This window comes from Lipophrys pholis (genome assembly GCF_963383615.2).
Source record: "Lipophrys pholis genome assembly, chromosome: 12".
Taxonomy (NCBI): Eukaryota; Metazoa; Chordata; class Actinopteri; order Blenniiformes; family Blenniidae; genus Lipophrys; species Lipophrys pholis.
In genome coordinates this window covers 20,921,995-20,944,643 of record NC_137641.1, presented here as the reverse complement: position 1 = coordinate 20,944,643, position 22,649 = coordinate 20,921,995, and the positions used below count along the sequence as shown (strand labels likewise).

The 22,649-nt window shown below is 43.7% G+C and overlaps 2 protein-coding genes across 4 annotated transcripts; both read left to right on the top strand.

Moving 5' to 3' along the window:
* The first annotated feature begins 1,218 nt into the window (after nucleotides 1–1,218).
* On the top strand, nucleotides 1,219–17,049 carry dgcr2 (DiGeorge syndrome critical region gene 2). Of its 3 annotated transcripts, XM_080477192.1 has the most exons (11): nucleotides 1,245–1,645; nucleotides 9,417–9,449; nucleotides 11,575–11,697; nucleotides 13,373–13,459; nucleotides 13,551–13,761; nucleotides 14,041–14,117; nucleotides 14,222–14,404; nucleotides 14,504–14,707; nucleotides 15,215–15,367; nucleotides 15,496–15,732; nucleotides 15,830–17,049. In XM_080477192.1, exons 1-11 carry the CDS (start codon nucleotides 1,564–1,566, stop codon nucleotides 16,054–16,056), a joined length of 1,617 nt encoding a protein of 538 aa, XP_080333318.1. In that variant the 5' UTR covers nucleotides 1,245–1,563; the 3' UTR covers nucleotides 16,057–17,049. The 3 variants fall into 3 exon arrangements, with proteins under 3 accessions (XP_080333319.1, XP_080333318.1, XP_080333317.1); XM_080477193.1 differs by lacking the exon at nucleotides 9,417–9,449 and having other exon boundaries at nucleotides 1,219–1,645; XM_080477191.1 differs by having other exon boundaries at nucleotides 14,222–14,707.
* A 1,219-nt stretch (nucleotides 17,050–18,268) lies between these two features.
* Nucleotides 18,269–22,214, top strand: car15 (carbonic anhydrase 15; the record flags this gene model as incomplete). The annotated part of the gene is made up of 9 exons (XM_080477631.1): nucleotides 18,269–18,384; nucleotides 19,568–19,635; nucleotides 19,723–19,752; nucleotides 20,880–21,056; nucleotides 21,148–21,293; nucleotides 21,411–21,503; nucleotides 21,583–21,649; nucleotides 21,734–21,894; nucleotides 21,990–22,214. The coding sequence occupies 9 exons, from the start codon at nucleotides 18,269–18,271 to the stop codon at nucleotides 22,212–22,214; spliced, it is 1,083 nt and encodes a 360-aa protein (XP_080333757.1).
* Between the last annotated feature and the right edge of the window lie 435 nt (nucleotides 22,215–22,649).

Sequence of the window (22,649 nt, the reverse complement as noted above, 5' to 3'; positions counted from 1 at the left end):
AAATACAAGAAGCGTTCAAAGAGATGGTTCAGATTTTTTTTCATGCTGCAAAATCACTTGAAGTTAGTATCGTGCATTTCTTTTTCTTACAAGACCCAATGTTAGGGCTTAGTACAAATACTTGTTTTAAAATAGAAGACCCGAACATGCTAATGTTGACTCACTGTACTATCTCATTAATATTATGACCATTATTTTTCTTCTGTCTCATTACTGCATGTCTTATGCTAGAAAGTATATAAATAGGCATTCCCCCAAAAATCCTGAGGGTTTTGTGCAAGTCATTCCAAACAACTGTCTTAAAAAAACAAGGGTTCAACAGCTTCATTATTTCAGCTATTGTGATGTATCTGGAGCAAATGTTCTCCCAAATGATACATGCAGGTCTTACTGACATGTCCTTGGTTTAATAATATCATTTTGTGTTGCAAGGCCATGCACATACAGTTTTAGGGAAGTTGTTGATCAACAAAAGAAAAGGTTTTTTTGATAAAATGACATAGATCACATATCATGCTACAGCTATGCCTTTTTAAAATAACATTTACCAAATCATTCCAAAAGCTTTCCACTCTTGCAGGTGTTTTTTTGTAGTCACCAAATTGATCAAGTATTTGGAATCGTTTTGGTGATCAGGCATGTGCTCTGTTTCTCATTACAGAATACAAAATGTCACTGTAGACAACAAAACTGTCAAATCCAAAGGAAAGTTATACACATTAATTTACATTGTCAGAGAATTCTGTATTAAGAAAAAAATAAATAGTAAAACCACTTTAAGCTGCCTGCTGAAAGAAGAAGCCTAAAGAGGAAATGTGTTTGAGCAACGGGCCGAGGATTTCACAATGTGGAAGAAAGCCACACATACCACGGATCTCTTTATATTATAACTGCTAGGAAGTGATTTTATACTAAAGTTAATTTGATCACTGTACGATTCTGATGGGTTTGGATCGAAAATGTGTTTTGATTGAATGATGAGTACTTTCGTTTTCCTCTGGAAAGTCATGCACGTGACTCTCGCGTTGGTAATGGATGTGGAGTTATATTAAGCTCAATAATTTTTTCGTAATTAATTTAGCCTCTCAACAAGTTCACAAAAGAGAGAATGTACTGATAAGGGTAATAAACAGCTCAGCCCCACGCACACGCACACGCACACGCACAGATTTACAATGTGCCTAACTCCGCCCCGGCAGCTCCTCCAGCTGATGGTCTGTGTGTTGCATGTTTGGGAATGTTGTGATGGGAGGCCGTGGCCATCTTGGATGAGGAGCAGCGGCGGAGGACGGACGTCGTTTAGCGGCTCAGCCTGTTAGCAGCGTTAGCCGCGCGGGCCAGATTAAACCACAATCCGCGCTGCGACTATGACCCGCACGCGCCGTTTTCTCTCGAGCGAGCCGGAGCTTTAAGTGCGTGAAAAAGAAGAAGGAAAAAAAAAAATGGTTTCAAATCGCGTGAATGGTGTAACGTTATAAATCGGGGAATAGGGGCGTCGGCGGTGCAGATCCTCGGTAAATGTTTTAATTTCTGGATAGAGGAGTTACTATGAATGGAGGATAAATGTTGCCGAAGGCTGACAGCAGCAGTTTCGTCCTCTTCTCTCTCCTCTTCGTCCTCACGGTAACGGATCCGCCACGGACAGGTAAATGCTGTTGTTTTCGCTTTGCACACGCTCCCCGGGGTTCGGCTGAGAAAGTGGGGGGAAACAGATCCGAGCTGGTCCGGCGGGGAGGCCTGCGGGACGAGCCGGGGACTCTGGTGCCTTTTTTTTAAACCACCTCTGCTGCGGCTCGTCCCCGCGGAGAACCCCGCCGAGCAGCCCGTGCTGTGGCAGCTTCGTGGCTCTGATTGTTACGGGAAAAAAACGTTTGAAAAGAGTTTATCGTCCACACTGTAATATTGTTCTAGTGATTAAAGAAAACAATTACCAATCCACTAAGTTTTCCAAACACATTGCCATTCACATCTACCACTCTTATTGTTGAGGCGTATTAAATAAACTATTACTTTTATCTCTGCTATTTGCAAACAAGCTGTCATTTTAAATGCACGTTAGAGATTTATCCCTGCTCATCTCTATCGTTTGGTCCAATACAGTCACAATCCGCATGTCTTTGTCTTCGCTCCACTTCATGTTTGTTAAGTCCTTAAAATCAAATGTACTACTATCATCACAGACTGAAGAAAAATGTGTTTACTCAAGAAACAAAATCTTAAAATCACACAGTGGCCCCCTAATCAAATAATCCACTTATTAGGTTTGAGTAAATGAATCACTTCCAGCGGAACGCTCTGATTGTAATTCCTCATTTTGAGTTGGACATGTCCATGACAAAATGCCAATCTTTTATACACATTAAACAGGGAAATAAACTGAGGTGATTTGTCTCAATAAGACGCCCAAACTGCTTTGGGTGCATGTGTTTGTACAGTACTTTTCTACATCCTGTGGTTTCCTCCCAGCCTCATCTTGTGATCCAGACAATTGTGTGGATTACAGAAACTGTTATCAGTTCTGCTTGTGGATGAACACATTACTGTTTGGCTCAAACCAGAAGACCTCCTGCCTAGAAGACCATTTGCACACAAAACATTGTATGCTTTGTATTGTTCATTTGTGTCCAGGTTTGTTCCCAGGGCCAACATTGGTTCACATCAAAAGTTTATTTTACAGGCATGAATCGGTAAAATCAGTTGTCATTTTATTAAGAAAAACTCAAGGTGTTCCAAGTTTTGTTTTTGCAAGATTCTAAAATAATGAGATTGAGATTTATCCACATTTTCAGCCTACAAGCTTTACATTCTCAATGTTTTTAAAACTATTGCTTAATTTTTTTTTGTTATCACGGTTGGCGGCGCCAGTTTAGGAGGCTGTGTTTTTGCATACTTGCCAAAGTTGAATAGCCACATGAGTCAAAATCAGAGGAAGTTCCCTCAAAATCACTTTAATCGACTTGTATGGATTAGTGAACCTTCAGAAACAATTTACCTGCATGGCTCCCGGGGTCGTTCTCCTGCAGGTTGCGACATGCAACAGAGAAATCCCCTCTCATGAGTTTGTTCAGGAGGACCGATGCTTGGTGCTCTTGCTTAGTGTGCATGGTTGTCATACTTCTGGGTGGTTAGATTTGATAAGAGGACAGCCGTGAATGTTTGCCAGTGTAAGTCGAAGCCGGGCTTTTACACACTCTATGCATTCATTGAAGGAGCCTCTGAAAAGTTTGCCAGATGTCTTGTGCATTCACATGAAATGAATCACAGCACAGTTTTGCCCCTACGTGTGATCAGGTTAGAGGCAGGAACGGATGGGATCTGATTCACATGACACCGCCATGTTGAGGTATAGTGGTTGACATTTGTGCAGGTCCCACGGTTTTAGTTAGCTCTCGTGACAGACAGATTTGTACGCCCTAAATCAGACAGACGCACTAAAACTGAGGAAGTAGAGTGAAATACTTCTGTATAGTATACATTAGTGGCAGGATGAAAACCCTCGCCAACAGTACCAGGCATGCTTGACATGAGCAGATCTCGGTCAGAGTCGTGTCATGTAAACTTGCCCAGGATTCAAGAAGACGGGAATTTTCCCCTGTGGTTTGCGAAGCCGTCAGCTTGAGCAGTCGACTGTATTTTGTCTATTTTCTGAGCGGCTGAGCGATCGATCTGTGTAACACTGACAGCTGGTTTGTCACAGTTGGCTTTACAACAAACAAACAAAAAAACAGTTTTTTGGCAAGTTCAGTTTTGACAGACACCATTTGTCATCACCCAGCCACTTACATTGAGAAAATGAATTTATGTTGGGTGAGTTAATTTGCTGTGAACCAATTGCGGAAGACATGAGATACATGTTTGAGAATAGTCTTTGGAAAGCTCCTGTGGAACTGATCCTCTAAATGAAGTCTCTCTATTCAATTAGACGTCACCCTTCAACAAATATGAAGCTACGCCCTTGTCTCCACTTTTGACTCCTTTGTGATGTAAATCGTACGTTTTCAGATTAATGGTTTCTTGCTGCAGGTTGGCAGGCAGCAATGAACATTTGTAACCACCACAGGCAGACTTAATCACGGTCACACCTGCAATCGCTGACAACTTATTGCTCACGCTGCTGTCGGATAAGGTTGAGCAGACTAAAGCTCACATAGACAACCTGAAAATCGAGCTAGAATATATCGAGAGAGAATTATAAACTGTACTTTTGGACAGGGGCTGAGTACATCTTGGATCGTAGTCTTTTGCTGGAGATGAGACGGGTTCATGGCCGTCTATTCGCACAGTTGTGCAACCACAAACAACCTGAGATTATTCTCTGAGAGGGTCAGAACGTTCACCAACCCTATGACACCACACTGCCTAATCAGACTGCTGCTATGAGTTACAAGTTCAATTTACGATAATGCAGCAGGAAGTGATGTGACTATCAGCACTGCTCAAAAACTAATGTTTTTAAGTCATGTTGTACTGTGTTATAATAATCTTATATGACTACTTTGAAGCCTTTCAAGCAGTTCTGGCACTAATCAAAGTATTAAATCTGTTGCATCTTAAGTGAAAGTTCCCAAACTTTGCACACGACTGCACACAAGAGGAACAAAGAAAAAAAGTAATTAGCTTCTTGATAGCCAGTTATAATCTATGAAACAGCTAGTATTATCTTCTCAAGCAGGGCTGTTAAACTGTGGCCGGTTCTTGAAGGGGGTTGACCTGCAGTGCTTTCATTCCCATGGTGTAAAGGAAAATAGCTGTTGCAGACTTGAGGTAGCAGAAAGAGAGCCAAAAGCATGTACCCACTCACTAGTTTCAACAGCAAACCTCGGCATCAATATGAATCACTGGGCGCTGGGGACAACGCGGTGTATGCACAGGACTGGTTCACTGTGCCGCTGTACTTCAGTGAGACCGAGTTGCAGGCCACTCTCTTTCTTTACTGTATTTTCCTGTTATATAAGTAAGCTCACTTTTCACTGCCAGTGTGCACTCATGTGTTCACATCACAAAATCCAGAGCTTGTGAGAGTAATGGTCTCGGTCGGAGATGATTTTATCTTGTGTGTTCTTCACTCCTCCTTGCTTTCTTTTCCTTTTTGTCCCTCATGTTGCTCTTATTGGTTTGATTTTAAAGGGGACATATCATGCTAAATCCACTTTTTTAGCCCTTAAATGCATTTTGTTGTATATTTAGAGTGTTTAGAAGTACAGAAAAGTTCAAAGTAGTCTCTTCAGGTGCTCCGTTGATATCTTTATATTCTGTTTTGGTCATATTTTGCGATCGGTTTCGATTTTTCTATTCTCTATTACGTTTTTTGAACAATGACGTCACAGTATTCTCAGCGGAACTGCCAAATTAGGACATCGACACTTCTAGCAATCCGCCATTTTTGTTTCTCGCTGCGATTTTGTAGTCCAACCGAAGTTACGAGAGGATAAGTCGAAATGTTCGGTTGTTGGATGTAGTAACCCACAAGCTTCGTTACACCGTCTCCCAGCATCAGAACCTTTTCGAAGTGCCTGGTTGAGTTTTATTTTTCACAGAAATGTACCCACATCTGTGGGTAAGGTCATTTTTGTGTGCGCGAATCACTTTAAGGACGACTGCTTCAACAACCTCCACCAGTATAAAGAAGGATTTGCCGAAAGACTTCGTCTGATTGAGCTTTCAGTTCCTTCTATCTATGGAGACGACGAACAGAGCACTTCGGTAAGCTGTATATAACGCTAAAAAGTGTGATGATAAGACGTCCCTGTCATTGTTTTGTTAGCATTAGCAGTTGCACCGTCTTCATATGTTAGCGCTGTGTGCTCGTTTTAGATTATAATGTAACTTCTGTGTTAAATAGTCGTTGTAATACAGGCAGTATTGTAGTAGTGGGCATGGATGGAGAAGTTAGTGTAAATATAGTAACACACCATTGCGTTACATCCATATGAAGACGTTGTTCTGTAGGTGCATCATCGTCATTTTCATCTCGCTCCGCCGGGTCCGACTCTGGCTCCAACATGTATGGCTGGATGGACAAATCTTCCGTTGTTGACATTTTGTAAATAATGTGTGAATATAAAGTTTCTGCGCCGCTAGATAATTGTATCTGTTCTATCAAACTACAAAGATGGCCGAACAGGGTGACGTTGAACCGAGTGTCACCTCTGCAACCTGGAGAGGAGGCGGGGTATGAAGTGTCTCATTTGCATTTGAAGAGACCGCCCCAAAACGAGTTGCTCTCAGAAGCGCATCAGAAAAGGGGTTGAAAAGGGGCCTGTGGAGCTATAATAATGAGGAATTCAGACCCAAGCATTGCAGTTTCGCGTTGTATAGACCACAACTGTATGATTTATATGTAAAAAGGAAGGATTTAAAAGCATGATATGTCTCCTTTAAGGCACCACTCCATATACTGCAGCAGCCTTTGTTTAGGTACGGTATGTGTGCATGCAGGTGCAGTGATACCTCCTACAGGATTTGCTGTGTGCAATTATGAGCCATCAGCGATTATCTGCAAAAGCAAAACATTAGCCGCTTCTTCCAGTGCTTGTCGAGCAATCTCTGAAATCCCCATCAAACAGTGGAAAGTGTTTTTTTTTTTTTTTTGTTCTATTTCGTTTTTCAAACAACCACATTCAATTTTGATCATTCATTCGAGTGCTCGGAAAATTCAGATAGCCACAAAGAAACGCACTTCTGCTTGAAGCTGTGTTAGAAAAAAAGGATGTTTTTTTTATCTGAACGTGTCCACCCTGTGCCTTCAACTTCTCATATCTGATAACCTGAAGCAGTACGCTACCAGCATCTGAATAAATTCTCCTCCCGTAGATACTCTGCAGCACAGTTATCAGTAATGCACAGTGCAGTCAATCCTTATTCAAATGAAGCTCAAATCCATCGGAGACACCAAGCAGGCATTTAATATATAGTTGTGATGGAGAACATGGAGCACAAGCTTGAGCAGCCGGCTTCATTGTTGTACAGGTGGTAACCATCTGGTTTTGGGATTGTTTCTCATTACAATGTGCATTAGTGGAAAACAATATGTAAATTTTCAAATGATCCTTTGCTGTCGGAAGAATTTGTTACTTCATCGTAGAGCAATGTAAAGACAAATGAAAAGCTTACATCCTCTTCTGGTTAAAGTGTTTGTTCGGCAACACTCGTTAGAAAAGTAATCAAAAAACTAATCAACGTCTAAAGGTGCATTATATGTAAAATTGACTGACCTTTTGAAAGTCAAACACATTTTTTTCAAGTCAATTTGCAGTTTGCCCCTTTTTAAATATGTGTTAAATATTCACAATTGACATTAATGTCTTTGGTATATGTGCTCATTTTGATACTATCCATTTTTCTGACACACTTTCAAGCTTCATCATAGAACGCTGAGTTCCAGGAGACGGAGGCCGGTCTGTAATGCGTCTCAATCCACTTAGCATTAACTGAGACAAGGTGACGTCCGTTGTCTTACTCCGCTCTTAAAACACCTTTTGCCAGTCTGGCAGCCAACCCGAGAAAGAAAAAAAAATAGAGGGTTCCTGTGTTCAACCCAGATTTGATGCGTTTGTCAAATCAAATTTGCATCTGTGATTACGTCTGCAGAGCCTCGTGTAACATTAGCTTTCCCAAACTAAGCAGTCCGCTGTTATTAAAACACATTAGCCAATGGATTTTGTCTCATCAGCAACTGTAGTGTTATGAGCTTGAAGGGGCTGGGAGTATTATTTGGTTTACACACAGTAACGGGTCGGCTCTGATGTGATACAGCAATGTTAAAGGTTATATCTGTTGATGTTGTAACAAAGCACAGGGCTCCAACCAGCCATCTTCTTTTCAACTTGATCCATGTGAGGTTACATCAGTATGGAGAGCAGAAAAGCCCAGACCTCTCCATCCCCCAAAACTTTCCCAACCTCTCTGGGGGAGACCCTAAGCTGTTCCCAGACTAAACCAAAGATATAATCTCTCCAGCAAATTTTTGGGATGACCCTAGGCGGATGGGAGGTGGCCCCTGAGCACTTTCCACAAGACATTCCTGGGAAGGTGGTTGTAAACCTTCTTCAAGTCTACAAAACACATGTAGACTGGATTGTCAAACTTCCATGCCCCCGAGATAATCTGCAAAAGGTTGAAGATCTGGTCCATTGTTCCACAGCCAGGATGGAATCCACATGGTTCCTCCTGGATCTGAGGTTTGACTGCCGCTTGACTGTTGACTGTCGACCTCCACCAGGGAATTAGATAAAGATTCTCAAGAAGCCTCCAGCCTGAGAGGGATACTTGAGCCCAAGTTTCAGGAGATCCTTAAAGTACTTGCTCCACCTCCTGACCAAACCTCACATTCTGGGCTACCTAATGGAACCCATACTCTCTTTGAGGCCAACTATACGTCCCTCTCCATGACCTCTTCGAACTCCTCCCATGCCACAAACCTTTCTTCTGACTCCATGCCCCCAATCCCCTTCGGTACATCGACCAAATTCTCCTGGAGGTGGAAGTTGACAGGATCCTCTGCTAACTTCTTCCAGCTCAACCCCACAATGCACCTTGCCCTGCAGGGTCTGACACATGGTCTTCCACACCATCTGATCCAACTCACTGTCAGTTGACGGCTCAGCGCCTCGCTTCACCCAAGTGTCCAGGACAAACGGTCTCAGGCCAAATGAAACGACAACAAAGTTGATTATGGACCTCGGGCCTGAGGTCAAGTTTGTGTTTGAACATGTTTGTTATGGACAATCCATAACTAGAACAAATTTGCAATAATAACTCACTACTTGGGTTCGTATCCAGCTGGCCGTTCCTCCGTATTTGGTGATGGTGGCCCACTCAGTAGACGTTTGTCTTCCATTCCTGAGGTTTAATCCAAGAAGTGTGCGGGAACTTTGTGTAATTGTCGTGTAAAATTAAGTCATTAGAATCAGATAAGCCAAGATTGAAAATACAAGGCAAGGTACTTTCTGAATATTGAAGCAATCATGTAGTGGCAAGTTTCCAAACTGATATTAAATCACATTATAGTGCTAATTAAACCTAGTGTTAACCAGTTGTCTTGTTGCACTGTAGGGGTTACAGGGTCTCCGCGGATGGCCAGTATACACACGAAACAGCAGTCACCATCTTGAAATAGCTCTGAGCTTTTGTTCAAGTAAAAATAGTGTTTCTCTATTGTAGGTACACACAACCACCTGTATCCTCATAAATAGCTGGGCTTGTGTGCTCAGTTCTGCCCAGCAACAGATGCTAGAGAGAAGTGGACATTTTGAAAAAGACATTTCTTTTAGTCCACATAGTGAGCAGCAGAAACAAGAGGGACATTTTGGGTTTGTTTTGGGTTGATTCAGTCGAAGCTCAAGCGAAATTAACCATTTTTAACAGACATTACACTGAGAAACAGGCAGTCATTCTATTGTTTCTATTTGTTTCAGGTCCACGGGTAGCTCTGGCAAGATTATTGTCAGGTAAGCAAGCAGTTTGTCTTCTAGTGTAGTAGCTCTTTGCAAGAATACACCTATAACTCTTAAGAAACGTTTCTCCAAAAACAAAATAATTATTATTATTTTTTTTTTAAATCACACATCTCTTGTCAATAATTCAGCAAAGGAGAGGTCACTTAATGTAAAAACAGTAAACCTCCACAAGTAATCCCCGAACCACCAACCCCCATCAGCACCGTTGCTCTCTGTGGTAAACCTGTTGTTCCATCACATGGGGTGAGCTTGTAGCCACCTACAGAACACAGATTGTATTACTGAATAATAAATACACTAATAAAAAGGGTACAGAGGTTCAGAGTGGGTCTACTGTTCTTTTAAGGCCGCTTTCTTCCAGCTGCCTACATAACTGAACTGTTCCTTGACAACGTGATTACAGAAGTCATGCAGTTTGTTTTTTCCCCCCCTGTGATCTTGTGGAAATATGATAAATAACCCTCAGAAACCGATTCTGTCAGGGCTCAGCAACAAACAAAAAGCAGTAGCTTGCAGACATGATTAAACTTGTCTGGAGATTAAAGACGGAGAAATTGTTCCTTTTTCTTTGGTTGATTTGTGTCTCAGATCAAATGTGAAAACGTTCAGTTCCCAGCTGCAGTGGATTTTCTTTTTCCCTGTTGGTGCCTAAGTTTATATATTGTTACGTGAGCAAAGAGGAAGTGTTTTTGTTATAAAACTTCTTATAACATCCTATTCAGCACCACACCCTTTGTTTATACTGTGTATAAATATGGTTCTATATTTTATCAATAAACACGGTTTATTTTTTTTAGAATGGAATTATTTGGGTTTTTCAATGTGTTTTTGTGCTAAAATGACAAAACACATCTAAAGATGCGCCACCACCAGAGACTAAGCACAGGGTGCTATTTTGTCATCATACAAGTAGTTTATGAATTTATAGCATGTCTTTCAATTACATGTGGACTAAAGAAAGAAAAAAAAGAAGCCCCTGTCCGACTATAAGCCCACAGAATAAGTGTTGGATAGTGGTTAGCCATTTTCCCTTTCAGCAGTGTTTTCCATCATCGCCCTCATCGATTCTGGGCTTTGGAATGGGGAGTAATCTTGTTCATGCTTGGGTTTTCTCCGGGTACTACATCAAATTCTATGTTTTTGCCTGAAAGTAGGAAGTTGAAATTGTGTGTGTGTGTGTGTGTGAGTCTCTGTGTCTTTGCTCTGCTCAGCGATGCGCTGGCAGCCGGTCCAGTGTCTTTGCCCATTGTCAGCTGGGATCCAGCTCCAGGCCCCCCTGTGGCCCTAAGCTGCAGAAAAAACATTACAGAAGATGGATGAATTCATTAAACAAAGCAATTATATAAACACATTTCCCTGGTTAAGTTTGCCATACGGTTTTGGATCATGTTTCTTTTGAATCAGCAAAAGTACTACTCAATATCCTGAAGAAGAGAATGACTTAAATTGAGCTACAAGCTTTTACTGTGAAAGAGAGGCTTTAATTTTAGAAACTGAAATAGGACATTGCATAAAGTAGTAATTCTAAATATAGCAAACCACTTATTGATCGCTCTCAGAGACATTTACAGTCTGAGAAACCCCGAGCATCGCTGCTTCTCCTTTCTGTAGTAATGCACCATTCACACAGCTGCTTTTGTCGTTTAAGAAGTTAAAACAGTAACACAGGTGGTAAAATCGTATTCACCAATATTGTGGGCTGAACTTTATTAGATTCGCATGCATGCCAAAAACAGTGGAAAATGATGTATACAGCCTTTGATTTTGTTGCACTAATATGTGTGCGTACTCTGTTGTATTGTAAAGTAGCTGCTGACTCGGTCCTTCTCTCTGGCTGCAGTAATCATGCGGGTGGCAGTGCTCCTTAGTTTCCTCTTGGTTGTTGTCAAGAAGAACATCAATGTTTTTTTCTTTTTTTGTTTTTTTAATATCACACTATAGATTTTCACCCGACCACCACCCGAGACGTCGTATGTTTGCTGGTCGTCCCGAGAGCTCACGTGCCAACATTCATTTCACCGCTGAACTCCTGACTGAAAATGGTTTTGTGTTGCTTAGAAAAGGCCCGAGTCACGTGCCAGTTTGTGACCACGCGAACCCTCTTGTTGTGTTTCAGAGCAGCGCTGCAGCCCCGGGCAGTTTGCCTGCCGCAGTGGGAAGATGCAGTGTATCCCAATGTCCTGGCAGTGCGACGGCTGGACAGCGTGCGAGGACAAGAGTGACGAGATGGACTGTCCCCGTGAGTACAGCTTACTTAAGCCCTTTTACACCCACACTGTTACCTAACACCCATAACGTGATTGATTTGAGAAAAGAATAGCAACACCCCAAACCTTTTCACACTCGAATGATCGAATCACAGCCGAACGGCTCTAAATGCAGGTGCGGACGCACTCGGAATGCCTCGAGGATGTCGAAGGATACAGTCAAGCTGCACTGAGAGATGTTCAGTGATGCATGCTGACTACATATGACTACATATGAACAATCACAGCCTGTAGTGTGTGTGTGTGTGTGTGGGGGGGGGGGGGGGGGGGGCTGAGCCGCGGGATGACCTCCTCACATTTGGAGAGGTTTTCTTTTTTTTCTTTTTTTTTTTAACGATTCAAACCAAACAGTTTCGCTTTCACTCAACAGCTCAGACATGATTTGAAGTCTGTAAGCGGGAGAAGTCCAGGATTGCAGTTCACAGTACCAGGTCCGCAGGTCTGGACTGACAGCGTCAGATGGTGGCAGGGGGAGCAGAGTTTGGTCCTGAGTGGCTGCACATGTGTCTGCGACTCCGTGTTTGTTTACTGCCGGTTGATCTCTTCAACACCGCGTAGACATTGCAGTGCTAAGCCTTTTGACCGAAATCCTATTGTTGTCCCCTTAAATCCAGAAAGACCTTATCCCCTAGATCTCTGACCGCATAATGGGAATTATTGAAAGGATTGAGTCCAGCATGTGACCTCCATACAGCTGGAGTTGTGCATGCTTTGAGTTACGGCGGCAGGCCTGCCAGCAACACTCTACCCTGATTGAGGTTTCACACTGGCGTCTATTCATGCTTCAGGAAAGCCACATTTATAGAACAACCAACAGCACTGACCTTTTAAGAAGAAACTTCCTGTTGTTTTCTTTGTTTATTCACGAGAACAGCTTCTTGGCACACTTTGTGTTTTCAGCAGCAAATCTGCTGATTATTATTCAACAAACAAGCTCATAGCTGAACTAAATAACTCAAATGTTCAACTCCGTTGATAATAACAATGATCTTATTCTTTTTCTACGTCACCTCTCATCCACAAAATGCAACCCAAACAGTTTTCATATTAAATTATTGTCAAATGGGGCGAAGGCGTTAAAAGCAAAAATACATGATGAAAGACTATTTAAATTGCCAGCATTAAAACAAGAGGTAATAGGAATTAACAATTAGGAGCAGAAAATAGCATTAAAAGCAGTAGGCTCATTATTAAAAACAAAACATACCCATTCAGGTGAAATTCTTTTCTTTCTTTTTTTTCCACAAAGAAATACATTAAAATATCCCCTCATGCGTCTCTTAGCAAGGGGTTATCACAGATTAAATCAACAGTGTGCATGAAAACCAACGTTCTTCATTGGGATTATCTCTTGCTGAGTATCAGGTGAAGGTGAAGCAATCCCTCATGCTAATTCCAGGTTGACAAATATGGAAATAAAATGAGAAAAGTAGAAATATCCAGCTTCCTTCCCGACACAAAAAGAATGCAGATCAGCCACAATCAATCTTTAGTCAATCTAAAGCAAAACATAAACTTAAACTGAGGGAAGGTTAAAAATAAACTGATGCGTGCAGTGGAAACGTCCTCGAGTATCCAAGAACAGTTTTGCCCTGTTAGAAATGTTCATTGTGCAGTTATTTACTTTCTCCATACTTGTTTTTGCAGCCATTAAAGAGGAAAGATTTCGTTTCGGGAACGGATACGACCAGGTAGAAGACGTCATGGGGGTGGCTCAGCCTGTCCGCTTCAACAGTACGGATCTCGCCTTCTTCTCAAGGGTTTAATTTGGATCAGACTATTGCCGAAATCTGCCTCACGCCATCCTCATCCTCTCTGCCCACAGAGAAATGTCCCAGCGGATGGCACCACTACGAGAAGACTGCCAGCTGCTACAAGGTGTACCTGAGAAACGAGAACTACTGGCAGGCCGTGGACACGTGCCAGAAGGTCAACGGCTCACTGGCCACGTTTGTCACCAACGAGGAGCTGCAGTTCATCCTGAAGATCGAGGTGGATTTCGACGACAAAGTGTGTGAGCGCAAAGACCAGTGCAAGTGAGTGTTTCCCTCTTTGTCTGAAGGCACACACACTTTCACTGTTCAGCCGGTTTTTTTTTTTAAAGAGAAAGCAAACAAACTGAGAAGTGGCTTTTTCTCAAGCACTAAATTGATTCTTGACCTTTTTTCAAGCAGCTGGAATATGTGCTGTGATAATATCTGTTACGGGTTGTTCGCCATCTAGTGGTCGATATTAACCATTGCAGTGTTCCTTTAACGGCTCATTTCACAAGGAAAACAGTGCAGTCATCAACTGTTTGATGGTTATTTTCTCAGGTTCTGGGTGGGATACCAGTATGTAATCACCAACCAGAATCACTCCTTGGAGGGCCGCTGGGAAGTCGCCTACAAAGGTAATCAAGACTGGGATTAATAGAATAAAGTGTCCCAGTGTTGTTTCAATTCTTTCTCATCCAAGTGTACTAACGCGCAGTTTTCTTGCCGTTTCAAATTACAGGTTCGATGCAGGTTTTTTTGCCGCCGGAGGGTCTGACAAACTTTGGAGAGGCGTCTCCCACCCAGGACAACGTCTTCTGTGCCCAGCTGCAGCGCTTCCAGATCAAAAGCATGAACGACCGAGGGCTGCACAGCTGGCACGCCGAGAACTGCTACAAGAAGTTCCCCTTTTTGTGCAAGAGGCGTACGGGCTCATTGTCTCTTTCTTCTCACAAATATAAACGGTATTCTGGTTCTGCAAGCATTTTTTTATTTACTTTTTGTTTGTTTTTTTCTTTCCCAGGGCAAACGTGTGTGGATATAAAAGACAACGTTGTGAACGAGGGCTACTATTTCACCCCGAAGGGAGACGACCCGTGTCTGAGCTGCACGTGTCACGACGGCGAGCCGGAGATGTGCGTGGCGGCGCTGTGCGAGCGGCCGCAGGGATGCCAGCACTTCCGCAAGGATCCCAAAGAGTGCTGCAAGTTCACCTGTCTGGATCCAGGTACGTGACCCGCTCGGTGACGAACAGACGGTGACGTGGAGGCTTCTCAGAACCGACTAGAGAATATCATCAGCTGCCCACTCCTGCTGGGTTTAGAGCGTTGTGTTCATGTAGCACCTTGTCCATGGCGACAACTCAAACATCAAATGACACCTCGGATCTGTTTGTCATTTTAACTGCTTTGAATTTTTTTTTCTCACACTGTAACTCGGGCAACACTCTTGTTGGTGCCACATCCTCATTCAGATAATTCTGGCTCATCCGTGTAATCAAATGACATCTCCAGAGTTATTAGATGGCAGTGCTGCTTCACCAACAGCAGTGGGAGGAAGCGTCATCGATCGCGTTATACAATCTATGACTATGCTGATTCTCACTTTCCATTTCAGCACAACATATTCTCAAACTAGAAACACTCAGCCAACCAGTTTATTGTATTTGATGTATGAAAAACAAACAAACCCCGTGTTGACAAAGTGATGCGATGGTCTCTGCTTCCCCCCTCAGATGGAAACAGTCTGTTCGACTCGATGGCCAGCGGGATGAGGCTGATCGTCAGCTGCATCTCGTCCTTCCTCATCCTCTCTCTGCTGCTCTTCATGGTGCACAGACTCCGTCAGAGGAGACGTGAACGCATCGAAACGCTAATTGGAGGAAACTGTGAGTACTTGAATCGGTCAGACAGGCGAGGACATGAACTGCACCTCGGAGGTGTTTTTGTTTTGTATTCATTTATTTTTTTTTCATTGATTAGCATTGACTTGTTGATCTGTTTTGATTTTCCCCAGTGCACCACTTTAACCTTGGGCGACGAGTCCCAGGCTTCGATTACGGTCCGGATGCGTTTGGCACCGGCCTCACTCCTCTTCATCTGTCTGATGACGGCGAGGGAGGTGCTTTTCATTTCCAGGAGCCTCCTCCGCCATACGCGGCTTACAAATACCCCGACATCCAGCACCCCGACGACCCCCCTCCTCCATACGAAGCCTCCATAAACCCAGACAGTTTCCTCTACGTGGATCTTGGTGAGTGCGCGTCCCTTCTCCAGTCTGTTTAACAATCCCATGGCGTGCAGAGTGTTAAGCCCTCGTCTTCCTCCTCTGTCTTTGTTGCGTCCACCAGGCCACAGCGGGGTTCCCATGGTGCCAAGCCAGATGAACGCCATGGTCAACGGGCTCCAGGCCGACCTTCCGAACGCCTCAGGTCCCGTGCCAGACTCGGCGCCGTCCTCTCAGCAGAGGGAGGACTCCATAGATAGCAGCACCCTCCTGGTGGGGCCCGACACGCCGACGGATGGCCACGCCCCCATGCCCCCAGACTGCACCTCCTCCCTCAGCACCGTGGTATAGGACTGTGGGCAGACGGCAGCGAGCTGCACACGGATATCACCTGCTGGTGAAGGAAGGTCATAGACGCCACACGCAGCAGACTGTTGTGTCGTTGAGCTGAAACACTGAATGCTCAGAGGAGAGGGGAGGTCTGTACAGATGCAGCGGGAGGCGGAGCAGCATGGGCCAGGAGGACGCTCCCTTTCTGACGACTCCTCAGTCCTCCGTATTTTATTTACTGTTTTTTGGAGACGCTGACCTCTAAGAAACTGAAAACAAACAAACAAACAACAAAACATCACATTGAGACGGCTGCACTCTTTTTTTTGGACCTTTTGAAAACATCTGAAAATCCTCCTGAACGAAATGAGAAGCCCCGGTGTAAATACCCCCTCAGGTCTGCGCCCGTCAGAACTCTTAAAACTTGTGTGTCTCTGATTCAGCACAAGGCCGAAAAACAACAGACGGATGCACAGCGAAGCCAGCTTTTGTTCCGTGTGCATTTTCTTTTCTTTTTTTTTTGCATCTGTATTGATCCATCAGTCTCTCGGGCCACAACGACAACGTTCTCGTCCAACTCTGTCCAGCGCAGCATGTCCCCCGAGCTCAGTTTGTGACGCTCATGAAAATCCCCGGTCCCCACTATTTTACTAGTCTGATGCGTGAAGCTGTCTTCCAGGTTTATAGCACACATTTGCAGCGAAAACATGTTTTGTAGTCCAAATGGTTTAAACCTTTTGAGAAGGTACGGCTCGGTTCCTGCGCTAGGGGTTTTTATCGGGTAATGCCCCTTCCGAGGCATTATGTATCAAAGAATGTTGTGATACTGATAAATATAAGTTTGCTATTGTGTTTTTGTTAATAATTTATGACTGCAGGTTGTGATCTTGATTGTTTAATTGTGGGATAGACGTAGGCGGGTTTCCTTGACGAAGACTTTTAAAGTGTATATGTGAAGATTAGAGAAGATGTATCCCCTCGGTAAATAACGGCAAAAAAAAAAAAAAAAAGAAATTCAATTTATTTAAAGTGACCGTTCCAATCATGAAGTCGTATAATCATGCAAACGATCCCGTTATTTTATCATAGTTTTGGATTTTCTTGCTTGGCTATTTAAAAACAATATTTTTCACAGTCGCCCCATAATGAAATCGTTTTTTGAGGGGAGAGAAAGGACGCATACGGATGGCGCCCCACCATCCATGAGGCGTTTCATGAAGTCCGGCTCCTTGTGGAATTGTAGCAGCGAGTCTCTTTTCTGTTGCGCCGGTGGGTCCGTTCCTGTTCCGTTCCCGTTCCTCGGTGGGCTCGCCGTCTGAAAGAGAAATTTTTAATGAACGGGAGAAAGCGTCACGCCAATTAGACCCCCGTAATGCTGACAATCGTTTTTGATGAAAGCTGAAGAAGTCGACCCACAGCCACCAGCATCCGGGCCTCTTGTGATCTGCGTCGGGAAAGAAAACACAGCTGTAAACGTGTCTGACTGTGCACATCTGTGTATCTCATGTTTGAATGTATTGTGTAAAAAAAGAAAAAGAAAAAAATACTGTGTGCTTATGTTTTCAGCTTATTCCCCTGCCCCCCCCCCCCCCCCCCCCTTTTTTTTTCTTGGCTTTTTCTTTGCTTAGACAATCCATAGTGGATTAACAGACAGAATCACATCAATGGTGGAAACAGTGCAGTGTGCATGTGTTTGTCATGGAGACTGTTTACTGGTTTGGATTTTATTTAATCCCCCCCCCCCCCCCCCCATCAAGTTTATTTAGTTTTTACTTTCCAGAATTCTTCTTTGGACCTGCAGTGCATGTTATTTTTAATCTTTTGGCATGCTGGAGGATTATTTTCTTTGGATGGAAGCATTTTTTTTTTTTTTTTTCTTTTTTTTTTTTAGCTCAACAGTGTGTCCTGAGTGAAGTTTAATATCTGCATATGCGTCGACAAGCTGCCCACAACAGCGACATCCTCCACCGTCCCGTCTGTCTCGGACTGTGGTGGTGGTGGTGGTGTGTGACGACACTTTTCTTTTTTTGGGAGGGGGGGGGTTTGAAATGTCTTCTGTGTAATTCAACTAATGCTACATTTCATTGTCTTTACTTTAATAGCCTTTAAAAATGCAAAAGAAAAGCTTCATTTGCAGGGGGTTGTTTTTTTTGGGGGGGGGGGGGGTTTGGGGTTGTGTTTTTTTCTTTCTGAGGTAGATGTACATCTAATCAAATGCCAAATAAATTGCACCATGAAGGACAACTCATGCGTCAGTGGATGCAAACACATGCTGAACCTCATCGGTTTGCGACATTTGCCAGAGGAAACTCCTCCGGCCTGCAGTAGCCAAATGTCAGCGGGATTAAGGTGGGATGCGGGGAAATCCCCCCCGCAGGTGAATCCAATCCAAGGCAACCAGAAGATTGAAATAATTTAAAGAAAGTGGATATAGTGCAGCTTCGCAGTGACTCATAAGGCAGCGGGCGGAGTGGAGATGGTGATACCCGGCTGGAAAAGCATTGTGGGGAGGAGGAGGGGGGGATGAAAAGAGGCTTTGTTCACCGGCGCCGAGTAGTGACAGAATCACAACATCTAATCCTGGTCAGGAGAGACGCAACACTGAACACGGAGCCGTGCGGGCAAATCTATATTTATACAAAGTTTCAGTCAAGTCCTAAACTAAAGGAAATATCTAATGCGTCGTACGTAGTGATTTCTCACTCTCAGGTCAAATGAGCACTAGAAGTCTACTTGGATACAACTACTGTACTTCAATGTTGGGTTTTTTTTGTCAAAATAATGTCAGCAAGTCTTCTTGAGTGCTCCTTTAACTTCAGTGCAGAAAATGTCTTTTTCAGAGTGTATTTCACAGACGTACGGTGTATTCCAAAAAACATTAAAATATCGGCCTCAAATCATTTTGCACGTTAAATTATGGGATATAGATTGTAGGCTGTAGATGAGGTGGTTTCACATACTCGTGGAGGAAAACAGTACTTATAATAGCACAAGTACCTGACTAAACGCAGCAATGTATTTGTAGTTTTAAGCCCTGCTAAACACAATAACTAATGCTTATTTTGAAGGAGATCTTCCCTGTGAACAATAACATAGAAGTTTACAATAAAAGCATAAAATCTAGTTGGAATATGACAAAATTGTCATCATTTTTAATGTTTAACCCATTTTTAACCTTCACTCCGTCTGATTGAGCCTCTTGACGCATCCTCTGCCTGTCCGTGAGATGAATGGAGCTTGTTACTAGTCACTGGGCATCTATACTGGCGGCGGCAGCCTGCAGGAACGGGCAAGAGGAGGAGGAGGAGGAGGAGGAGGAGGAGGAGGAGGAGGTGGGGTGGGTGAAGCTGTCCCTCCATCAATGAGCCTGTTGATCAGAAAAGACCACTAGTGTGGTAATGACACAGTCCACTGATCCCACCGGGAGAAGATAAAACTCCGCTTTCACCTCCGGTTCCTATTTAAGCGAGACTTTAGAGCAGCTTTTTTTCCAGTCTACCTCAGATACCGACACCTGTCTGGTCCTGGTCAGGCTGCGGGATCCCACCATGATCTGGGCTGCAGCTCTCCTGGTGATCATTGTTTCACACGCGGAGTCAGGTGAGACCTCGCTTAGGTGTTAACGGAGGGGGGAAATATCCCACGTTCATGTGAAGAAATCAGAGATTTTGTGTTTTTATTTTGCAGACGAATACTGTTATGATGAGCAACACTGCGGTAAGTGGACTGCTTTTTAATTAAAAATTTTTTCATTCTAAAGCAACCAAGAGGTTATTGTTTCTCACTGGAATGCAGATGATCACTGTAACATCACGGTATTTGCCGATAATACACAAACTTCACATGGAATGAGCTTCTTTTCTATAATGCAAACGGTGAGAGACGCCCTTAAAATGAAGCAGTGTCCTCTTGCAAACCGCTCCTCGGAGGGTGAATGGCTCTTTGAGATGTGAGGAAATCATCAAAGGAGTGATTTACATCTGAATAATCACTGGAGGCCTCAAGAGACTCATCTGTTGAGAATTTCACAAGAGAAAAACAAAGACTGGAATAGATGTCAGGAAAAAAAAACGTATGAAAATAATCTATTCAAAGCTGATCACAATTCACCGGGTTTTGATCGTCTCCCTCAGGTGTTTGTAGGAAATGACAACTTGATGATCACTATTAGTGACTCTATCAAGGTTCCTGACCTTTGAACTGTGTGAAAATGTGAAATGGCTAAAAGATTTGTCCAATTCAGGGTGGCAGGGGGCTTGATGAAAGACTTAATGAGACAGACGAGCTCACTCACTCACATCTATGGACGATTTAAAGTCACCAACTAACCTTGAACACACTTTTTTTTTTTGGACTGTGGGAGAAAGCCCACGCACGCACAGGGAGCACGTGCAAACCCCGCACAGATGGGCCTGCGACTGCTCTCACATCACTGTGAAGACAAAGCGCTGACCACCACATGACCGCGCAGCCCTCAAACAGACCGTGGCAGCAAAAAATAAATAAAAGTTTATTCCCAGCTGCCAAAAAATTTAATATGTAAAGTCTTTGTCAAGTTACGACCAAATAAGAGGCGAGGCCTCGTCCACTGTATATATAATTCATCATCTTCATGACTAACCTCCTGATTTAGTCAACTTATATAAATGTTTACACACAGGCACATATCGTTGTATTGTTCATGTAGGTGTGAGCTTGTACACAAATTTCAATGCACTCATACACACTGAGTTGATGTGTTATTCTGTACGCTGATTTATTAGTTGACGCTCCTACGTCTTTTAGTGTTCTAAGCATCGTAGCCCCGGGTCGTGCTCCTTAATCTTCTACCTTCTGTGTGTCAGATCCTTACGCATGGGGAGACTTGTACCCTTCCTGCCACCCTTTACTTGAACTCCATCACTCTCCGATCAATCTGGACCACGACATGATCAGGAACGACTCCCTGGGGCCCTTACATCTAGAAGGATTCGACGTAACCCAAACAGGCCACTGGACACTCGCCAACGATGGACACTCTGGTGAACATACAGCCGACACATACACACATATTGGAGGTCGCGAAGTGCTCTGTGTGTGTCGGAGGTGACGCGTCTGTGTTTCGTCGCTCAGTCATCCTGCGGGTCGGCAGTGGCATGTCGGTGAGCGGCGGAGGTCTTCCAGATGTGTACCACACCCTGCAGCTGCACTTCCACTGGGGAGGCCCGGTCACCAACGGCTCGGAGCACACGGTGGACCGACGCAGATTCCCGATGGAGGTACAGTACGGTCAGTAGACAGCGCTACACTGTCAGCAGCCAACCGCCCGCGGTCGTCTGGCGCAGTGGCGGTCCTCTCTCAACGTCTCCACGCTTTTCGTTTGTGTTTATGTCCAGATGCACATAGTCAACATGAAGTCAATCCATCCAAACATGTCCGCGGCGTTGGAAGACCCAACCGGACTGGCCGTTCTTGGTTTCTTCATTGACGTCAGTGTGATTGTAAAAACTCCTACGTTTCAGTTTACTGTAAATGGCAAATTTACTGACTTTCTCAATCTTGTTGCAGGTTGTTTATGCAGACAACGTGCACTTCGGACACATTTCACAAAAGCTGTCTTCAGCTGCTTACAAAGGTTAATAAATGAGTCTCAAAGGAAGTTTCCGTCCCGCCCTCAACTGTGACCTTGCTCTCGTTACAACTTGTGTTATTTCTCCAGGCCAAACGACCAAAGTCAAGCCATTTCCGCTGATGAGCCTCCTACCAAAGCACAACATGAGTCAGTATTATCGTTATTACGGCAGCCTCACTACCCCTCCGTGTTCTCAAGCTGTGGTGTGGACTCTATATGAAGTCCCCGTCTACATCTCCTGGTCCCAGGTACGTCTCCTGAGCCGGATTGAGTTTCTCAGTAACATGCGAATAAAAAAAACCCAAAAACATTAAACCACATTTCTATAACATTCCCTCCTCAGCTGGCTCAGTTCACCTCACAGATCTTCTCCACCGAGGAGGACGCAGAGCAGGTCACGCCGTTGCACAACAACTTCAGACACATCCATGCCACCTTCAGCCGTGTCGTGTCGGCCTCCAAAGAAGCCAGACTCCTCGGTGGGACGGCTGCTCAGCCCCTCAGGCCAGCCGGGTCACTCCGTCTGCTTCCAATCGTCCTGCTCGGAGGCTTCACTTTGAGACTTTAACGCTGTCCTGAAGTCCACATCATGCAACAAAAAAAAAAAAAATCCATTTTAAAGTTCATTTTACTCCAGAAACAGCATTTTTATTTCAGAGGATTCTGGCATACTGGGATTTACTGAAGATTAAATATTTCAGTGGAATATACATAAAAAATAATCATACTGTGAAGAAATGTACTGTATATGTTATTTTTAATGGATTATTTAACTCCATTGGTGCATTGCTAACACTTTAATGTGATTTCAAGAGCAGCTGTGAATCTGTGCTTACCACCATGTTTTATGTTCAGTGGGTATAATTAGTATATTAGTTAGTCGTATGTTAGTGACCTAACAAAGTGCAGCTAAAGCGCATGTGTAGACTTTGTTCATAAATAAGGCATCATGGAATTCAAAAAAATGGTCTGATGTTGGTGCTTCAAGAAGAACAGAGTGATT

Bases quoted from the DNA above. Each gene is read 5' to 3' on its own strand.
- dgcr2 (XM_080477191.1), top strand. From the start codon at position 1,564: ATGTTGCCGAAGGCTGACAGCAGCAGTTTCGTCCTCTTCTCTCTCCTC. The intron at 1,646-9,416 runs GTAAATGCTGTT...TATTTGTTTCAG, and splicing joins AACGGATCCGCCACGGACAG to GTCCACGGGTAGCTCTGGCA. The intron at 15,368-15,495 runs GTGAGTACTTGA...GATTTTCCCCAG, and splicing joins AACGCTAATTGGAGGAAACT to TGCACCACTTTAACCTTGGG.